General features: G+C 37.5%; 2 protein-coding genes across 2 annotated transcripts in view; one reads left to right on the top strand and one right to left on the bottom strand.

Annotated features, from left to right (window-relative positions):
- The window catches only part of IGFBP7 (insulin like growth factor binding protein 7), an 83,711-nt gene extending 74,461 nt beyond the window's left edge, over positions 1–9,250 (top strand). Inside the window, exons 3-5 of the mRNA XM_060012467.1 lie at positions 7,032–7,148; positions 7,818–7,944; positions 9,036–9,250. Of these exons, the coding sequence (XP_059868450.1) occupies positions 7,032–7,148; positions 7,818–7,944; positions 9,036–9,055 (264 nt within the window). The 3' untranslated portion in view covers positions 9,056–9,250. The remainder of the gene's footprint in view (positions 1–7,031; positions 7,149–7,817; positions 7,945–9,035) is intronic.
- Positions 9,251–9,310: 60 nt separating this feature from the next.
- Positions 9,311–20,363, bottom strand: part of POLR2B (RNA polymerase II subunit B) — a 46,883-nt gene continuing 35,830 nt past the window's right edge. Inside the window, exons 18-26 of the mRNA XM_060012459.1 lie at positions 17,269–17,365; positions 16,072–16,166; positions 14,571–14,821; positions 14,400–14,489; positions 13,718–13,825; positions 12,863–12,976; positions 12,308–12,468; positions 9,993–10,188; positions 9,311–9,487 (exon numbers count right to left, since the gene is read on the bottom strand). Coding sequence (XP_059868442.1) covers positions 9,398–9,487; positions 9,993–10,188; positions 12,308–12,468; positions 12,863–12,976; positions 13,718–13,825; positions 14,400–14,489; positions 14,571–14,821; positions 16,072–16,166; positions 17,269–17,365 — 1,202 coding nt within the window. The 3' untranslated portion in view covers positions 9,311–9,397. The remainder of the gene's footprint in view (positions 9,488–9,992; positions 10,189–12,307; positions 12,469–12,862; positions 12,977–13,717; positions 13,826–14,399; positions 14,490–14,570; positions 14,822–16,071; positions 16,167–17,268; positions 17,366–20,363) is intronic.

Here is a 20,363-nt window from a genome sequence, read left to right on the forward strand (position 1 = left end):
AATGTTTCAAGACCCCAGAGGAGAGAAAGCGCCTCCTCTCTCTGCTGCTTTGTAGAATTCCCACTGAAGGGCTCTGACCCAGGCTGGGTCACCTGCTAACCTCCGGGTCTCCCATGTGGCCGTCTGGCAGGAGCGGTGTCAGGGGGACTCTGGAACCTCTCTGGGGCTGGGGGGTGGGCAGAGATGACACCAGCTGTGCTATTACTGCCCTTTACAGCCAGAACGTCTGTTAAAGGGAGGGATGAAATTTTACCTCCGTAAACTATATTTTTTAAAAGGGGAGGCAGGAGCAGTGAAAAGCAAAAATGCAGCCGGTGGATGTGTTCCTCCTGGCCTTCAGCAAAAGCTGCTTATGCTCCTCATTGCTTATTTGGAGGTTGCTGGTTTGATCCAGGGGGTGGAGAGGTGAGGAACAACTTTTCCAAAGGATATCCATAAAAAGCTCTGTGCAGTTCTCTAGGGATACACAATGAGAAGCCAGGGTGACCCAGGCGTCCCAGGGCATGTGACCTTCATGACCGATCTTGACAGAGAGTAATTTCTTCAGTCCTTGCTCTGCCTATCGCTCCAGCTAACGTACGCACATACCAGGGAATAAATTAACCTCAGGAATCTTTTCCTTTAAATTTTAGGATCCTATGGGGGCAGATTCCATGGACTTCCCTGAGGGCTTGTCAACTGGGGGAGTTCGGGGGGGGGGGGGTGGGGTGGCGGTGGGAATGGATGGAGTGGGAGTGGAGAGAGAAACAGAAAAAAAAAATGTCTACAGACTTGCCAAAACAAACAAAAACCCAACTGCCAGGCTCTGCTGATTTTCTTCCACCTTCATAATGTACTTTGCCACATGCATGACCTAAAGCAGTGTTTTTCAAACTGCAGACCATGACCCATCAGTGAGTCTTGAATTTAATGTAGGGATCACAACAAGAATTTTCTTAAAAAATAAAATATAAAATGTCTTAGGTAAAGGTACATTTAGTAAAGGTATTTCATAAAACGTTTCCTTTGTATATTCCAGATCGCAATGCAAAATATATTTCTTACTATGGACCATGTCAAAGCACTTGGAGAGTCACTGACCTAAAGAATTAAAACAGGCCATTTGTTTTCTGCCCCACTCTCCTTGTAACCAAACTGTTAAGAATGCAGATTTATATTTAAGATCACCTGTCAAAGCCAATTTAAGCGCAGAACTGCTTTTTGGACATAAATGAATCTTAGAATCCTGACTTGTTAAACCAAGGTTCAAAGAAGGTAGCATGTCTTTCTTGCTCAAGGCTTCTTAGCAACAGCAGAACTGACAGGATAAGCCTTCTCTCCAAGACACTTCAGGCTACAGCGACAGTTCTATGGCAGCCTAGTGAGTGGTCTGTGCTATCCTGACCAGGACTTATCATGTGACCTTAACAAGTCCCATAGTTTTTTTCAGAAAACCCCTAGCCTATAAAGATTCCAAGGGAAATATTTTGAAATGGGGAAATGAACTGAAATAGCTGAATTTACCTTAACCCTGGTAAGTCAGAGGGATGCTTACAAGGAACGTGAAACACCAGAATTCCTTCCAAACATTTAGATGTTTCTGAGATTGAGGCTTTCTATTCTTTTCCTACCTGAACATTTCTTCAGATTAGGACTTTCATGACCTCTAAGAATATTCTTTTTTTAGTAAAAAAAATATATATATATGTATATGTGTGTGATTGTGGTAAAAAGGAGAAACTATCCAAAGATGTATAAAGAAAGAGGTCATAACATCCTCCCACCTCCTTCCACTCCTTGAAATAAGCAATGTGAACTTCCCAGGTTTTTATCTTTCTATACCCTTATTCATGCCCAAATGTATACAAACACATATTCCCAGTGTGCGGGGTGAGGTGGGGATGTAGTGTGCAAGTACTCTGAAATTGCGTTTCTCAAGAAATATTTCATGGGCATCCCTCCAGGTCTGCTTCTCAAGAACTACATAATATTCCAAGTGTGGATATACCATAATAAACACAGTTTCTGTGTTTCCAACTTTTCATCACCTTAGATAATGCTGCCTTAAATATCTGAGTATACATATCCTACATGCAACCACCTTTTTTGCCCCTATAGGATAGATTCCCCCAAAAGATACATGACTAAGTCAAAAGATTTAATTTTAGTCTTAATAGACATTGTCAGATTACTTTTTTTTTTAAATTCTTTACCACTTCATTTAATAATTATGAAAATGTTAAAAAATCTGACAAGTTGGAGGCAGTGTACCTCTTAGAGCACTCCTTAGTACCCTCAATACAGTAAACATTTATTTCTTATCTACAGTGTGTTATGCACTCTGCTAATCTCATTTGTTCCTGTTTTCAAGGAATTCTGTCTGGTTTCTTTTCTAATTGAACTATAGTTGATTTATAATGTATTAATTTCTGCTATGCAGCAAAGTGATTCAGTTATATGTCTGAGTATAGCCCACATCTGCTAATCCCAACCTCCCACTCCATCCCTCCACCAACCCCCTCCCCCTTGGCAACCACAAGTCTGTCTTCTATGTCCGTGAGTCTGTTCCTGTTTTGTAGATAGGTTCATTTGTGTCATATTTTAGATTCCACATATAAGTGATATTATACGGTATTTGTCTTCTCTTTCTGACTTACTTCATTTAGTATGATAATCTCTAGATCCGTGTTGCTGCAAATGGCATTGTTTTGTTCTTTTTATGGCTGAGTAGTATTCCATTGTATATATGAACCAGATCTACTGTTTCCATTCATCTGTTGATGGACATTTAGGTTGTTTCCATGTCTTGACTATTGTGAATAGTGCTGCTATGAACACAGGGGTGCACGTATCTTTGAATTACAGTTTTCTCTGGCTATATGCCCAGTAGTGGGACTGCTGGATCATATGGTAATTCTATTTTTAAAGGAACCTCCATACTGTTTTCCATAGTGGCTGTATCAATTTACATTCCCACCAACAGTGTAGGAGGGTTCCCTTTTCTCCACACCCTCTCCAGCATGTTATTTGTAGACTTTTTAATGATGGCCATTCTGACTGGTGTGAGGTGGCACCTCGTTGTAGTTTTGATTTGCATTTCTCTAATAATTAGCAACGTTGAGCATTTTTTCATGTGCTTATTGGACATTCGTATTTCTTCTTCAGAGAAATATTTATTTAGGACTTCTGACCATTTTTCGATTGAGTCATTTTTTTTGTTGCTGGGTTGTATGAGCTGTTTGTATATTTTGGAAATTAAGCCCTTGTGGGTCACATTGTTTGCAAATATTTTCTTCCATTCTGTAGGGTGTCTTTGCAGGTTTTGTATAGTTTCCCTTGCTGTGCAAAAGCCTGTAAGTTTGACTAGGTCCCATTTGTTTATTTTTATTTCTATTGCCTTGGGAGACTGACCTAAGAAAACATTGGTACGATTTATGTCAGAGAATGTTTTGCCTACAATCTCTTCTAGGAGTTTTATGGTTTGTTTTATGCTTAAGTCTTTAAGCCATTTTGAGTTTATTTTCGTGTATGGTGAGAGGGTGTGTTCTAACTTCATTGATTTACATGCGGCTGTCCAATTTTCCCAACACCACTTGCTGAAGAGACTGTCTTTTTCCCATTGTATATTCTTGCCTTTGTTGAAAATTGACCGTAGGTGTTTGGGTCTATTTCTGGGCTCTCTATTCTGTTCCACTGATCCATGTGTCTCTTTTCATGCCAGTACCACGCTGTTTTGATTACTATAGCTTTGCAGTATTGTCTGAAGTCTGGGAGGGTTATGCCTCCTGTTTTGTTCTTTTTCTTCAGGATTGCTTTGGCAATTCTGGGTCTTTTATGGTTCCATATAGACCTGAGGATTATTTTTTCTAGTTCTGTGAAAAATGTCATGGGTAATTTGATAGGGATCCCATTAAATCTGCAGATTGCTTTGGGTCATATGGCCATTTTAACAGTATTAATTCTTCCAATCCAAGAGCATGGGATATCTTTCCATTTCTTTGAATCATCTTCAGTTTCCTTTATTAATGGTTTATTGTTCTCAGCATATGTCTTCCACCTTCCTGGTCAGGTTTATATCTAAATATTTTATTTTTGGGCGTGCAATCTTGAAAGGTATTTTTTTTTTACATTCCCTTTCTTATACTTGTTAGTGTAAAGAAATGCAACTGACTTCTGTATGGTATTCTTGTACCCTGCTGTCTTGCTGGATTTGTTTATCAGTTCTAGTAGTTTTTGTGTGGACAGTTAGGGTTTTCTATACACAGAATCATGTCATCTGAGTATAATGGCAGTTTTACCTCTTCCCTTTCAATTTGGATACCTTTTATTTCTTTTTCCTGTCTGATTGCTGTGGTGTCAGATCATTTTCTAAATGGATTGTAGCAGTTCACACTCTCCCCAGCAATGTTTGGATGTCATTTCCCTGCATCCTCACCAGCAATGAATATTACCACTCTTTTTAGTTTTTGTTAATGATGGGTACAAGTATCATTAATGCTTTAATTTCCTTGACTACATTCAGAATATTTTTATATTTGAATTTTCTTTTATATGAATTACCTGTTCATAGCCTTAGTCATTTTTCTATTCGGTTGATTCTTGTTATTATCAGTTTGTGGCTTTTTGTACATTAGAGATACTGACCCTTTATCATGTATTACAAATATTTCTTCCTAGCCAACCATTCTTTTATTTGTTTACAGTGGCTGAGGAGCTTAAAATTTTAACAGTTGTGTATTCTATTTCATCATAGAATTCTGAAATTTCACCAAAAAGGCACAGCAAATATGTTCTAAGCTGCATAAATGATCCCTGCAATTCAATGGATGCTTGAGGTTTATCAACCTGTAGCAATCAGACTAATGCATCCTGTTTCTGTAGTCATTGGCACCTTTTTCTTAGTTATTGCTTGTTGCAGCTAAAACACAACCACAGAGGGCTGAGGTGAATTCCTGGGTCTCCCTCTGATTCTTCACCTAGTTGAGGCTCTATGGTGAGCAGTGACTTCTAGGCAGTTTTTTCCACCCTACAAACTTCCAGCCCATTGCACATCTGTAGAATTGTATTAGAAATCACTTAGCTCAGCCTGCATCTTTTTTTCTCAAACCAAAAATGTATTTATCAACCCACTCCCCTTACATAAGTAAGGCAGTAGTTTGCCATATAAAAATTTGCCACGTAAAAATTCTTTGCACTTCTATATGTTTTCTACATGATATAAAACTTTTTACAATATGTTAATTAAGATATGAGTTCTGTTGAATATAAGCATTCATTTTCCAATCAAATACTTAACAAGAACAGTTTCTTGGCACACAGTGGGTCAGGTTAATTGGTACAGAATGCTCTTTACTGAGAGCTACATGAGCTGAGGAGCAACAGCTCAGTTGCTAAGATTCACTATTTCAACACGGTAGTGTTTTTCTGCTTTGGTCACATACAAAACCCTTAAAGAATTCTGAAATTCAATATATAAAGACCAGAGATATATTACTTTAGCCACTGAATCAAATTAATACTTAAAACCATTATTTAAAAAAAAAGAGAGAAATACCAAAACCATTATTTAAAACCGTTTTTAAATAAATGTTTCAAGATCTGCACTAGTATAAACCATTTCTTCCAGTTTGCAACTTGGAAACTGAAGGAAAAAGATGCCTATTGAGTTTATCTGTTTTGTCTTTATAACATTCATATGAGAAAAACACTGAGATACCTGGTTTTCTCTCACTAATAGTGGCAATATGGGGAAGTGTCAGGAAAAAAAGAAAAGCAAACAGGTGAAAACCAGGCATTCCAAATAAGTAATGCTAGGTATTTTTTAGAGTAGGAGTTGGCCTAGATTCCACATGGTTTGCCGAGTGCCAATCCTGGTGTCATGAAGCAGAAAAAATAAAGGGTGGGTTTGATGCTGAGACAACAGCTTAGTAACAGCATGTGGTGGCAGTGGGCTCACAAGTAGGAGAAGCAACTCTGATGTAAAGTGTCAAAAAAAAAATTAGATACTATGATCTAACTCAAGATTTGCTTAATTATAAAAGAAAATGAAAACTACCTATTTGAGACTGTAAATCCTTTTTTCTAATTACAAAGGTAATATCAATAAACATCAACCTAACTCTTGAAGGCTGGGATGGAATAAACAAACATTGCTTCATGTATTCTTCGATATATATTTTTAAACCCATCATTATCACAAGCCTTAAAATATTTATACTGTGACTCAGCAATTCCACTTCTAGAAATTTATGCTAAATGTATATGTATGGAGGAGTTACAGGTAAATTATTTTATTCTGTGAATTTTTATACATTTTCCAAAGTTTACATAATGAGCACAGTTTACCTTTTTAGATGAGGGGGGGAAGTAGGACAGTATTCTCTAGTGGCCTCAAGCCAAGGAAACCCAGTTTCTTCTTTCTTCATCTTTCTGAATCTCATCATGACATGCACAGGGATAGCAAGTTTTGTCATAAGAGAACAACGACAGCAGCTCGTATTGGACAGGCGTTTTTGTTCTCAGGTCTTTAGTAAATCATGTGATGAACCCTTAGCCCTCAGAATAGAGTAATGGTATTGGCTTTGGACTCAAACTGTTATTTTCCATTGATGAAGCTGTTGCAGGAAGAGTCCCAAGAGTTGAGCTCTTACACAAGGTCCCAAGTATCAAACCTAGGACTCGGTGACAGTTTATCAAAATGGCATATGGCAAACAAGACCCAACATTGAGAAGCAGAATTTACAAGGGCATGCGTTAATGATGGTAGCCAGTGGCAGGAAAGTGTGAGTCTGTATTCCCCAAACATGCAGAAAAATACATTAATTCAAAATATACAAGCTTAGAGGGAAACTGACAGGAAGAAGTAAAAAAAAGAATGTATATTTTACATAAGTATTCAGGAAAGGGTAATATGGAAATTGCTGGGTTTAATCCAGTTAGAAAGTCTGATGCATACCCTGTGCAATTCTAGGAATGCTGACCACTTCCAAGCTGATGATCCAGTGCAGAGAACTCAGACTATATCCCCCACCCCCGCCTTTTTTTTTTTGCAGGTTAAAAGGGGTCATTATGGAGTTCAAAGAACAGAACTCTTGCCTGGCGACCGAGACAACCTGGCCATTCAGACCCGGGGTGGCCCAGAAAAGCATGAAGTAACTGGCTGGGTGCTGGTGAGTACCAAGAGCTAGCAAGGATTTCACTCTTAGGAATAGACAGAGCAAACCAAAGGTGCCTGATGTACTACCAGGCTCAAAGTATTCGTCTGCCCTTCCACATCTCTTTAGAACAGCCTTACCACAAGCTGCTGTTTCTCTTTCAAAGGAAACTTAAAAAAAAAAAAAAAAAACAGCTGGGCTTTATTAGGATGTTTTGGAAATCACCAAAAAATAAGTCAGAACCAACTTTTTTTTTCCCCTAAGAGTTCAAAGCAAAATCCTCAAAGGGAACTAATGACCCAAGCATTATTTTAATCAATTATTGATTATTTTACTTGACCTCTGATAGCCATGGACACGCATGGATAGTACTTAGATCACATACCCTACACCAACGTCTCCCTCAAATGAGGATATGTGCACCTAGCCTGTTTTTAACCTATGCAACGTGACCTAAAGTTGTCCATGACAGCTTTACCTCATAGTAGGAATCCTCCTGGCAGACCAAATTCGATAGCTATATAATTACTCCTAACACAAGACTTGCACTGTTTCTAGCAGTAGAAATACTTTGCTATGAAACGCCTGGTCATGTTAGGAAACTTATGAAATAATGACCTAATTGAAGTCACAAGAAAAAAGTTCACTGCCATAGAGAAACTAAAGATCCTTTTTCTTTCACAGGTATCTCCTCTTAGTAAGGAAGATGCCGGAGAATATGAGTGCCATGCATCCAATTCCCAAGGACAGGCTTCGGCATCAGCAAAAATTACAGTGGTTGATGCCTTACATGAAATACCAGTGAAAAAAGGTAGGTAATAAATCTCATAACCATTTAAAAATGACTAGTGCTTTTGTTTAATAAAGCACAGAACCAAGTATGAAAGTATCAGACATAGCTCTTAATGAAATTCTGTGATGTTAGGAATCCACAAGGGAAGGACATTAAGTATGTAATCAAAATGTAGAGTGCATGGCTCCAAAAGAACATTCAGTGGTTGATGGAATGCTATTATTATGACTCAGATGCTTTCACTTTATCTTACACATAAGAGTCAAACCTGATTGGAATGGTTTATATTTCCCATAACTTTCTATCTATCATCACAGCATTTTCCTTGGTGTTGTGACTATTATATTAAATTCCCATTTAAAAGGAAATGATTGTAGACAATTCTGGTCCTTCACTTTGAGCTTTTATAAGAAAAAACCCAGAAAGAGTATATTGGCAAGTACTCAATTCTGTTCTGCCTCTATCCACTTCACTGTCAAAAGCTTCCTCTTAAGCATCCATCCTGGCGGTATGAGAGTAATGCTACTTTACATTTATATAGATCTATTAGACTGATGTCTGACTTGGTTTTTCCTTAAGCCAAAAATAACGAAATTTACTGTCAGCATTTGTCAAAACCATTCCACTGTGTGGATCACTCAGCTGCGGTACGAAAGGAAGAAATATCAAGTAAAGATGTGTTTGGTCAGATTCTCTTCAGCCAAGATGTGTAAAGTCAAGTGATGAAACAGAGCAGTAGCTAAGAGTCATGTGTTTGAGTCTCAGCTCTGCCACTAATTATTCCGTTTTAAATTCTGAATGAGAACTGGATGACAAAGGAAAGTTCCTTGGCCTCTCTGGATCTCACCTTGCTCATCTGTGAAACATGCTTCTCCCAGTTCTATAGTAAGGTCTGTCACTTACAGATAGACAAGTACAACAAAATCACCTTCCACATCTAAAACCATATGGCTCAAATTCCACCATATCATTTATAGTTACTCACACATCCTTTATCCCCACATTTTAACATCTTCATTTATTTGGAAACAAACACTAAACTACCTCAAAATTAGAAAGTCAACCATGTCCATATATGTAACTTATTTTTATCTTTTCTTTTTAAACAGGTGAAGGTGCTGAGCTGTAAACCTGCAGAATATATTAATCTGCATAGCTAAAAGTAGTCATGGGTAACTACAACCCCTGTTCTTGCCTAATAACCAGTTTCTTTTCATCCAGTCCACTAACACTTTAGTTATATTCACTGGTTTTACACCATGAAATACAAAATACCATGAAATACAAAATAAAGATAACACATCAAGACTGTCTACAAAAATTTGTCTATTTACAGAAGAAAAGCATGCATATCATTAAACAAAACAAATAAAATGCTTTTTCTCCTAGTGCAAGTACATTTTTGTTGTTTTAAAAATTTTTTAAAAGCTATATCATAGAAACAAACAAGACACAAAGATTTTTAAAAGAGCTAAACACTCATCATTCGAGGTGCAATACTCATAGACATGAGTTCCTGAAACAACAGTTTGCATGCATAAGGCATTCGCACCAAAGAGATCTGGGGGAGAGAAAAAAAAAGGTAATTAGCAAAGCTGTATTGAAGGGACCCCACTTCCCTACCCCAGAAAAAGCTAAAGACTTGGTACTGGAGGTGATGAACAAATGAGGCTGATAACACTCATCCTACCTTGGCCTTTGGGGCTCTTCTCCTAAAAGGCTTTGGTATTCTGCCCTTTCTGCCAGATATAATTTATATTCACCCTTCTCAATTAAAAGGTTTAACAAAACTCATTGTTTAAAATTCCTTGTACAAGGTCTTATTATTTCCAAAAGATGAACAGCTTAGCTTAGAGAAATTACCACACTGAAACTTAATTAGTTTTTAGAAAAACAGAATTGTTACCTTTTTCCTCATTTAAAACTAGGACTCTTATCTTATAGAAGCATGCTATCAAAATTGTGAAAATGCCAATCTGTTCCACCACACTAAATCTACCTGGATGATTAGGCCAACGTGGTTATATCCTAAACAGATATCAACTGTCAGTAAGGTATGTACATACCTGGGTTTTATTTCGGCAGCCCCTGCATTCATACGTATGGGTCCTGGTGTTAGCGATCGCCATTATTCCACAAAGGTTGCAAACATGAACCTGATATGGATCTGATGCCTCAAACAGTCTTTCCCTTAAAAACTGGGCTGCTCCGTGGGCAATCTGACAATCTCGTTCCATTTCTCCAAAACGCAGGCCACCATCACTGTCATGGAAAAAAACAACAGACTATTTTGTACTGATTTTCTATTATCATAAAGAATATTAGAAAGAAAGAGAACTAGACTCCGATTTTTCTACTCTTGCATTCTCTCTATATGGTGGGGAGGGTGAGAAGTCTACCAACTATTTGGTGTGCATTAGAAGGTCCCCAGAGTAAACACATAAGATTCTCAAGTATAGCATATACTTTTCCAAATAAAATACAATGAAGTACAAAATAAAATCTCATCAGACTATTTAACTTACTAGAATTCACCTCTATACTAAAAAATGAATAATAAAAAAGTCAATCTAAATAAAGCAGCTTCTCCATGAATGAGACTCCCAGGCAATCAAACCTAAAATGATAAATGCATGTTGGCAAAAGTGATGGAAAGAACAGGTGACTAATCACAGGTTTCCCCAGCATGTAAGTGAAATGCATTGTTCTGATGGCCAGGCAAGTGGATGATGGCTTCCTTAACATTCTTAATGTACAAAATACATAAGATCAATGAGCTTCTAATGATATTACCAAAAACAAAACATTTGGTCAGCTTTGGAGGATTCTAGGCAACTACCACGTCATTTTGAAAATTGGTAAATAAAAGGAAAGAATTAAGCATTTATTTTGCCTTTTAGTATATGAACCATGTCACCAGGTTAGCAGCTGAGGAAACAACATTTCTCTCTATGAAAGTATTCCAGCTAATAAATGAAGAAATGATAAATTAGAATCTCATCAGTTTGCAAACCTTTAAATAATTAAAGGTTTTTTTTTTTGTTTTTTGTTTTGCAGTACGCGGGCCTCTCACTGTTGTGGCCTCTCCTGTTGCAGAGCACAGGCTCTGGATGCGCAGGCTCAGCGGCCATGGCTCACGGGCCCAGCCGCTCTGCGGCATGTGGGATCTTCCCGGACCAGGGCACAAACCCGTGTCCCCTGCATCGGCAGGCGGACTCTCAACCACTGCGCCACCAGGGAAGCCCAATAATTAAAGGTTTTACGTAATGATCATTAATAGCTGCTAAAGTCATAAAAGAGACAACCAGATATTGAAAGTATACAGCACTGCCTTTGAAGTATTACTGTGAAAGAACACAAACCCTTCACCTCATCAAGGCTCTAGATCCGATTAGCTATTTACAAGAAAAATAGGAACATAGAGCCCAGGAATGCAATCAACAAAAATCCAGACTGTGAGAGGGAATTCCTTGGCAGTCCAGTGGTTAGGACTCAGCGCTTTCACTGCTGAGTGAAAATATTTTCCAAATGACCAAATATGATACTATAAAATTACATAAGTATAAAAGATACAAATAAGCCCAATGGATTTTAATATAATAAACATAAAAGATTCACTTAAGTGGTTTCAAATTCTACATCACAAGTAACCTTTAAGAAAGGACAACTTGGACTTCCCTGGTGGCACAGTAGTTAAGAATCCACCTGCCAATGCAGGGGACACGAGTTCGAACCCTGGTCTGGGAAGATTCCACATGCCGTGGACCAACTAAACCTGTGCGCCACAACTACTGAGCTCGCATGCCTAGAGCCCGTGCTACACAATAAAGAGAAGCCACCGCAACGAGAAGCCCGCACACCACAACAAAGAGTAGTCCCCGCTCGGAGCAACTAGAGAAAGCCTACACGAAGCGACGAAGACCCAACGCAGCCAAAAGTAAATAAATTTATTTTTAAAAAAAGGACAACTTGTTTTGGTGTAGCATCAAAAAAAAAATCCACAATCACCTGAAAATTATTAAAATATTCTTCCCTTTCCAACCACAAATCTGTGTGAGGTCAGATTTTCCTCATATAGCAATACTTAATTATAAAAAATAAAATCCTGCAATGGGATGAATGCAGAAGCAGACACAATAATCCAGCTGTCTTCTCACAAACCAGTTCATTTAAAAAGATTTGCAAAAAGGTAAACCAATGTCACTCATCACTAAATTTACTTGGAAAATATTTAAACTAAGGAGCCTGCCTACTGCAACTAAGACCCAGTGCAACAACAAAAAAAGATACAACTCCCAGACAAAAGCCTTTGGGGTCCTGGAATCAAGAAATTTGAGAACCATTCCTTTATATAAAAATGATGATGATGCAGCTCTCTTACCGAGATCTACCCTCCATGGGCTGCCTATTAAGGATCTGAATAGGTCCCCGAGCACGAGAATGAATCTTATCATCCACCATGTGTTTCAAACGCTGATAGTAAGTGGGGCCAATAAAAATTTGTGATGTGATTTTTCGACCAGTGAATCCATTGTATAGGACCTGAAACAGACAGATTTTGAAGCAGACTTAAAAGTATTAAACAAGCTCAAAGAATATATGTGCATATACTGTATAATTCCATTTCTATAAAAATCAAAACAAAACTATAGTGTAAAGAGAGTAGTCACGGGGGGGGTATGATGGTAGTGACTGGAAGGGGACACAAGGGGGGCATCTAAGCATAAAAGGGTTCTGGTAATTTTCAAGATCTGGGTGCCAGTCACACAGCTGTGTTCACTTTGTGAAAATTCATCAACCTGTAAATTTACGATTTTGTATGTAATTTGAAGTATGTGGTATACTTTAATGAAAAATTTAATTTTTTAAAAAATGAAATCACACACATACAAAAAAGAATACTCATAACAAATTACCAATGTAAGAGCAAACATACCTCATTTCCTCTGAGATGGTAACCATAATCAGATAAAAGATTAGAAATCTTCTGTACATTAACAGCATCATTGAATGGAGTGGCATCACCAATTTCACCCTTGTTAGCTGATACCTTTAAAAAGAAAAGTCATCTCTAAAAGCCTGCTTCCTTCTGTCACCCTTTAGAAGTCTATGTCAATATAAATATATTAAAAAAAAAAATCCTTTCTGGAAAGGAAGATTTTGAACTTAAGATTAAGGATTAACTTAAATATCTATGTTATGGAAAGCTGTAATATAGTAAGGTTCATTTTATTAGCATTTTACATAAAATATAACAAACTAATTTACCTAAAAAATAAAAGCAACTCAATTATAAGCCTTCAAGTAGGAAACTCTGTGAGGCCAGATACAAAAAGAATGAGACTCCCAAGTACTTCCTACGACTCAAGGAAAATGACATTTTAATGCCCTAAAACCAAGCCATCCATGTGTTAAGCTGTAGCCTCTCTGCCTTAATAAGATACTCAAAAATAGAAAAACCTCCACTGAAAGATGCATGCATAGCTAATAGTATAGCTATAAAACCATTAGGTTCACACTGAACTAACCACCATTTATAGAAAAGAACCAGTCAAAAGAATAACCATATATACAAGTAAAGACTGGATGTAGTAAATTTTGCAAAACTTCTCAGTCATAACTTTGCAAAGTTTGGCAAAAAACAGAGACATAATCAAACCAATTTAAAAGCAGGAAAGTTAAGTGTCATATTGGCTTTTTCCAAAGTACCCTGGCTCAAATGAAAGAAATGACCTAACATTTCAGAAGAAACATCAATTTGGAACCTATATTTTTAAAGAAAATCTCTTACCTTCCCTTGAAGACATTCGATCAAGTGACCAATAGTCATACGAGAGGGAATGGCATGGGGATTTATGATGATATCGGGGGTGATACCTTCGCAGGTGAAAGGCATATCCTATAAAGGAATTTTTTTTAAAGACACTTAAAAAAACTTAAATCTCTTAGCTAGAGAACTAGAACTAGCTCCCGCTCATCTAAACTTTTCTATGTCCTAAATTCTGTTCAACGTAGTGTGTTCACCTACTTATTCAACACTAAAATTAGGGCTTCCCTGGTGGCGCAGTGGTTAAGAATCCGCCTGTCAATGCAGGGGACACGGGTTCGAGCCCTGGTCCGGGAAGATCCCACATGCCATGGAGCAACTAAGCCCATGCACCACAACTACTGAGCCTGCACTCTAGAGCCCATGAGCCACAATTACTGAGCCCACGAGCCACAACTACTGAAGCCTGTGTGCCTAGAGCCCATGCACCACAACGAAGAGCAGCCCCCGCTCACCACAACTAGAGAAAGCCCACACACAGCAAGGAAGACCCAATGCAGCCATAAATAAATAAAATCTAAAAAAAAAAAAACACTAAAATTAAAAGTCAAGCCTTTACTGCCTCTGGGCTCTCAAGTTAAAGAACATTTTGATTTAATAAAATGTTCAACAAAACTTTGGGTTAGAGGTGATAAAAGATACCTACCTCTTGTCTATACTGAATACCACAAGTACCCTTTTGACCATGTCGACTAGCAAATTTGTCTCCAATCTGTGGAATTCTAACAGAGCGTACCTGAATTCACACAAAAAATAGGTTAGTTAAGTCATTCTGATTTACTTTCTATAAATAGCAATATGACAAAGCTATACTCACCCTTATTTTACAAAATTTATATCCTTCTTGGTTGAGAGTTACCATAACCTGATCCACAATGCCCGTCTCACTAGTCCTGAGAAAAGTGCTACAGTCTCTCTTAGTATAGCGTCTATTAGTGCCCTCCAATTCATCTTCATTTTCAGGCAACGTGACTGTTTTGCCTATAATAACATCATCTCCTGATACACGAACCCCAGGAGCTATCAAACCATCGTCATCCAGCTTGTCATAAATAGCATGCCTCATACCTGAGAAGAAAGAGAATTTTCTGAAATGGTAATACCATAAAGAAAAGTATTTAAAATGTCCCATAATCCCCCTCCCCAAAAGATTAAAAACCAAATATATAAATCAGTTCCAAGTCAGAGAGAAGTTCATAGGAATCTCTAACATGTGTAGTAATGTGCCCTTATTCCAAATACTACAAACTATTCTGAACTCGGTAGAAAAGCATTGGGCTGATTCAGACTCTCCATTTGCTAAGTGACTTTGGGTAAGTGTGTTGCCATCTTCTGATCTCTATATTGCATAAGGAAGAGTATCTATGTCCTCTACATATAAACTCCAACAGAAAGTTTGAATTTAATCTTCTATAATCTTAACTCCACTGAACATCAATTCACTACCACAGAGAACCACCCACAGGAAATGGAGTAACAGGAAGATACCTAAGGAAAAAAAAAAAACATTTTACTTCATGCAATACTATTAAAAGCCAAAACTGGGCTTCCCTGGTGGCACAGTGATTGAGAGTCCGCCTGCTGATGCAGGGGACACAGGTTCGTGCCCCGGTCCGGGAAGATGCCACATGCTGCAGAGCGGCTAGGCCCGTGAGCCATGGCCGCTGAGCCTGCGCGTCCGGAGCCTGTGCTCCGCAACGGGAGAGGCCACAACAGTGAGAGGCCTGCGTACCGCAAAAAAAAAAAAAAAAAAAAAAGCCAAAACTATAGGAGAGATAACCCTTTTCCCTGGGATATCCTATCCATCCCACTTTATACAGCTTTTAAGTGACTGTAAAAATAATAACTAGAAAATAAGTTTTGAGTTTTCCAGAAGAAACAGAAAGTTCTAGGCGTCCTCTCATTAGTTATTTGTTAAATACATACAAATAGTGTGGCTAGACAAACACTATGGTCACACCACAACGTGAAGAGGAGAGGAAGTTCCCATGCAAATAGATAAACTGAGGGACAGGACACAGTACAAGTGAGAATGGGGCTGAGGTGTGTCCCATGAAATTACATGACCTCTCTGATATCCTAAATCCCCTCCTCAATGCAAGACTTAGCGGAATGGAAGGACTATAGCAAGCCCACTCCTAGGTGCAAAGACTTCTGGCAAATATACCTATTTCCTTAATATAAGCTCTAAGAATAATAAGAAAACATACTCCCACATGGCAAAAAGAAAGGGGGGCGGGCAAAACCCAAAAAATTAATCAGGAAAACCATGGTAAGCTAACTTTGAATTCCATAATTTCAATGTCAGTATTGCTTACCCTGGCAAGTTTCACGTGTAGGCTTCTCAAAAACTTCTTCTTGATCAAACCCTTTTTTAGACTCCTGTTCTTTGTATGATCGATAGAAAACAGACCTAAAAACACATGGTTCTAAAGTTAACTTTTATTTTCCTTTAATAATAGGGCTTAGAACATACCAATAAATTTTACTTAATTGATATGTGGTAATTTAAACCATGGCAATTTAAACCATGAATCTGGGACAAGAGTTAACTGTATTAAGGGTCAAAGTTAAGTCATAAGAGCTGTACAGGCCACACATGTAGCATTTGACCCATAACCTTAACACAGCTGGAATTATATGTGAGACCAGGAAGGACTAATGTCACTGAGTCCAACCTCCTACCCAAAATAAGAATCCCTCCCATAATAACCCTCAGAGATGGTCACCCAGGATCTGTCCCAATATTTCTAGTGAGAAGTTTATGATATTAAGCTATAACGTCCACCTCTGGTCTTAGTGCCTATCCTCTGAAAACTATACAGAAAAAAATCCATCCTCTCTTCTTAACTCCCAGTTTTTTAACCAACTTTCACATACCATGGATTTGAGATTAATGTTTGACAATAGAATAAACTGAAGAATAGAAGATTGAAAAAGAAAATATACTATAATTTTAATAGTAGTTATTGGGTTGGCCAAAAAGTTCATTCGGGTTTTTCCATAACATCTTACAAAAAAACCCAAACGAACTTTTTAGCTAACCCAATATTCACGGGTCCTGAAACTCTAGGTTTATTTTTACTTTAGATATTTCTATATTATCTAAACACAAACATTTATTTGCTTACAAATAAAGGGGGGCTCAAAATATTAGCAACTGAAAATCCTCAGATACAAGAAGCAGTGTCTTCAGTTGTTCGTGACCATCACCCAAGCCTTCTGCTTTCTGGAGTAGGGCACTGATTTTACCACACTAACCCCGATATAGGAAACCATATAACAACATGTGCCTGGCAGATATCCACAACGTTCCATGAATGGAGGCAGAAGATTAAATATCCTAACAGAAAAATTTCTCTGCTGTCAGATCAAAATTTCTTCCGGACTGACATTTAAAACCACCAAAAGTTTGGAAACACACAATTCGCACCTATTTTTAAAGAACTTTTTAAAAATAAAATATTAATATTTCCACCATATATGTATTTTGACAACTTTTATAAATAGCTGACCTGAAAAAGCCTCGGTCTACAGCTGAACGATTCATGATAACAGAGTCTTCTTGATTATATCCAGTGTATGATGCAATGGCCACAATTGAGTTGATACCTGCAGTGCATTTAAGAGAAAGCATTAAAGCACCATATGAGAAACAAAGAAAAATTACCCCTTTCTTTTAAATCAATTTTATTTAATCATATTTGCCTCAAATGTTTTCACCATGGTAACTGTCAAAGTCTACTCCTCCTGGAATAGCAATCTGTGAGACAACTACTCTGATAGCTAAATGTTTGATATAAGCAAGTTTTTAATATAAACAATCTTATTTAGTTGCTGCTGCCAAAACTATTTTTGATGAGACCATAAAGATTTAAAGTATCAAGTATTGATAAACAAAATTGATAAACCTTTAGCTACACTCATGAAGAAAAAAAGAAAAAACAAAATCAGAAATGAAATAGAAGTTACAACTGACACCACACAAATACAAAGGATCATAAGAGACTACAAACCACTATATGCCAATAAAATGGACAACCTAGAAGAAATGGACAAATTCTTGGAAAAGTACAATCTCCTAAGACTGAACCAGGAAGGAATAGAAAATATGAACAGACCAATCACAAGTACTGAAATTGAAACTGTGATTTAAAAACTTCCAACAAAAGTCCAGGACCAGATGGCTTCACAGGCAAATTCTATCAAACATTGAGAGAATTAACACCTATCCTTCTAAAACTATTCCAAAAAATTGCAGAGGAAGGAACATTCCTAAACTCATTCTATGAGGCCACCATCACCCTGATACCAAAACCAGACAAAGATACCACAAAAAAAAGGATCACACACCATGATCAAATGGTATTTATCCCAGGGATACAAGGATTTTTCAGTATCTGCAAATCAGTGTGATACACCACATTAACAAACTGAAGATAAAAACCATATGGTCAACTCGATAAATGCAGAAAAAGCTTTTGACAAAATTCAACACCCATTTATGACAAAAAATCTCCAGAAAGTGGGCATAGAGGGAACCTATCTCAACATAATAAAGGTCATATATGACAAACCCACAGCTCGCATCGTACTCAACAGTAAAAAGCTGAAAGCATTTCCTCTAAGATCAGGAACAAGACAAGGATGTCCACTCTCACCACTTTCACTCAACATAGTTCTGGAAGTCCTAGCCATTGGTACTCAGAAAAGAGAAAGAAAGAAAAGGAATCCAAATCGGAAAAGAAGTAAAGCTGTCACTGTTTGCAGATGACATGATACTATACACAGAAAATCCTGAAGATGCTACCAGAAAACTTACTAGAGCTCATGAATGAATTCAGTATAGCTGCAGGATACAAAATTAATACACAGAAATCTCTTGCTTTTCTATACACTAACAACAAAAGATCAGAAAGAGAAATTAAGGAAACAATCCCAATAACGATCACATCAAAAAGAATAAAATACCTAGGAATAAGCCTACCTAAGGAGGCAAAAGACCTGTAGTTTGAAAACTATATGACACTGATGAAAGAAATCAAAAATGACACAAACAGATGGAAAGATATACCAAGTTCTTAGATTGGAAGAATCAATACTGTCAAAATGACTATACCACCCAAGGCAATCTACAGATTCAATGCAATCCCTATCAAATTACCAATGGCATTTTTCACAGAACTAGAACGAAAAATTTTTAAATTTGTAATGGAAATTCAAAAGACCCCAAAGCAATCCTGAGAGAGAAAAACAGAGCTGGAAGAATCAGGCTCCCTGGCTTCAGACTATACTACAAAGCTACAGTCATAAAAACAGTATGGTACTGGCACAAAAACAGAAATATAGATTAATGGAACAGGATAGAAAGCCCAGAAATAAACCCACACACTTATGGTCAATTAATCTAGGAAGGAGGCAAGAATATACAGTGGAGAAAAGACAGTCTCTTCAATAAGTGGTGCTGGGAAAACTGGACAGTTATATGTAAAACAATGAAATTAGAACATTCTCTAACACCATACACAAAAGTGAACTCAAAATGGATTAAAGACCTAAACTTAAGACTGGACACTATAAAACTCTTAGAGGAAAACATAGGCAGACACTCTGACATAAATTGAAGCAATATCTTTTTGGATCCACCTCCTAGAATAATGGAAATAAAAACAAATAAATGGGATCTAATTAAACTTAAAAGCTTTTGCACAGAAAAGGAAACCATAAGCAAAATGAAAATACAATCCACAGAATGGGAGAAAATGTTTGCAAACCAAGTGACTGACAAGGGATAAATTTCCAAAATATACAAACAGCTCATGCAGCTCAACATCAAAAAAGAAACAACCCAATCAAAAAATGGGCAGAAGATCTAAACAGACATTTCTCCAAAGAGGACATACAGATGGCCAACAAACACATGAAAAGATGCTCAATATCACTAATTATCAGAGAAATACAAATTAAAACTACAATGAGGTATCACCTCACACCGATCAGAATGGCCATCTTCAAAAAACCTACAAACAATAAATGCTGAAGAGGGCATGGAGAAAAGGGAACCCTCATGCATTGTTGGTGGGAATGTAAATTGATACAGCCACTGTGGAGAACAGTATGGAGATTCCTTAAAAAATGAAAAACAGAACTACCATAAGACCCAGCAATCCCACTACTGGGCATATACCCAGAGAAAACCATAATTCAAAAAGACACATGCACCCCAACGTTCACTGCAGCACTATTTACAATAGCCAGGCATGGAAGCAACCTAAATGTCCATTGATAGAGGAATGGATAAAGAAGATGTGGTACATATATACAATGGAATACTACTTGGCCATAAAAAAGAATGAAATAATGCCATTTGCAGCAACATGGATGGACCTAGAGATTATCATACTAAGTGAAGTAAGAAAGAGAAAGACACGTATGATATTTGGAATATATGTGGAATCTAAAAAAATGATACAAATGAACTTTTTTGCAAATCAGAAACAGATTCACAGACTTCGAAAATAAACTTATGGTTACCAAAGGGGAAGGGTGGGGGGGAGGGATAAATTAGGAGTTTGGGATCAACAAGGATCTACTGTATAGCACAGGAAAC

The sequence above is a fragment of the Delphinus delphis genome, chromosome 5, assembly GCF_949987515.2.
Source record: "Delphinus delphis chromosome 5, mDelDel1.2, whole genome shotgun sequence".
In the NCBI taxonomy this organism is placed as follows: domain Eukaryota; kingdom Metazoa; phylum Chordata; class Mammalia; order Artiodactyla; family Delphinidae; genus Delphinus; species Delphinus delphis.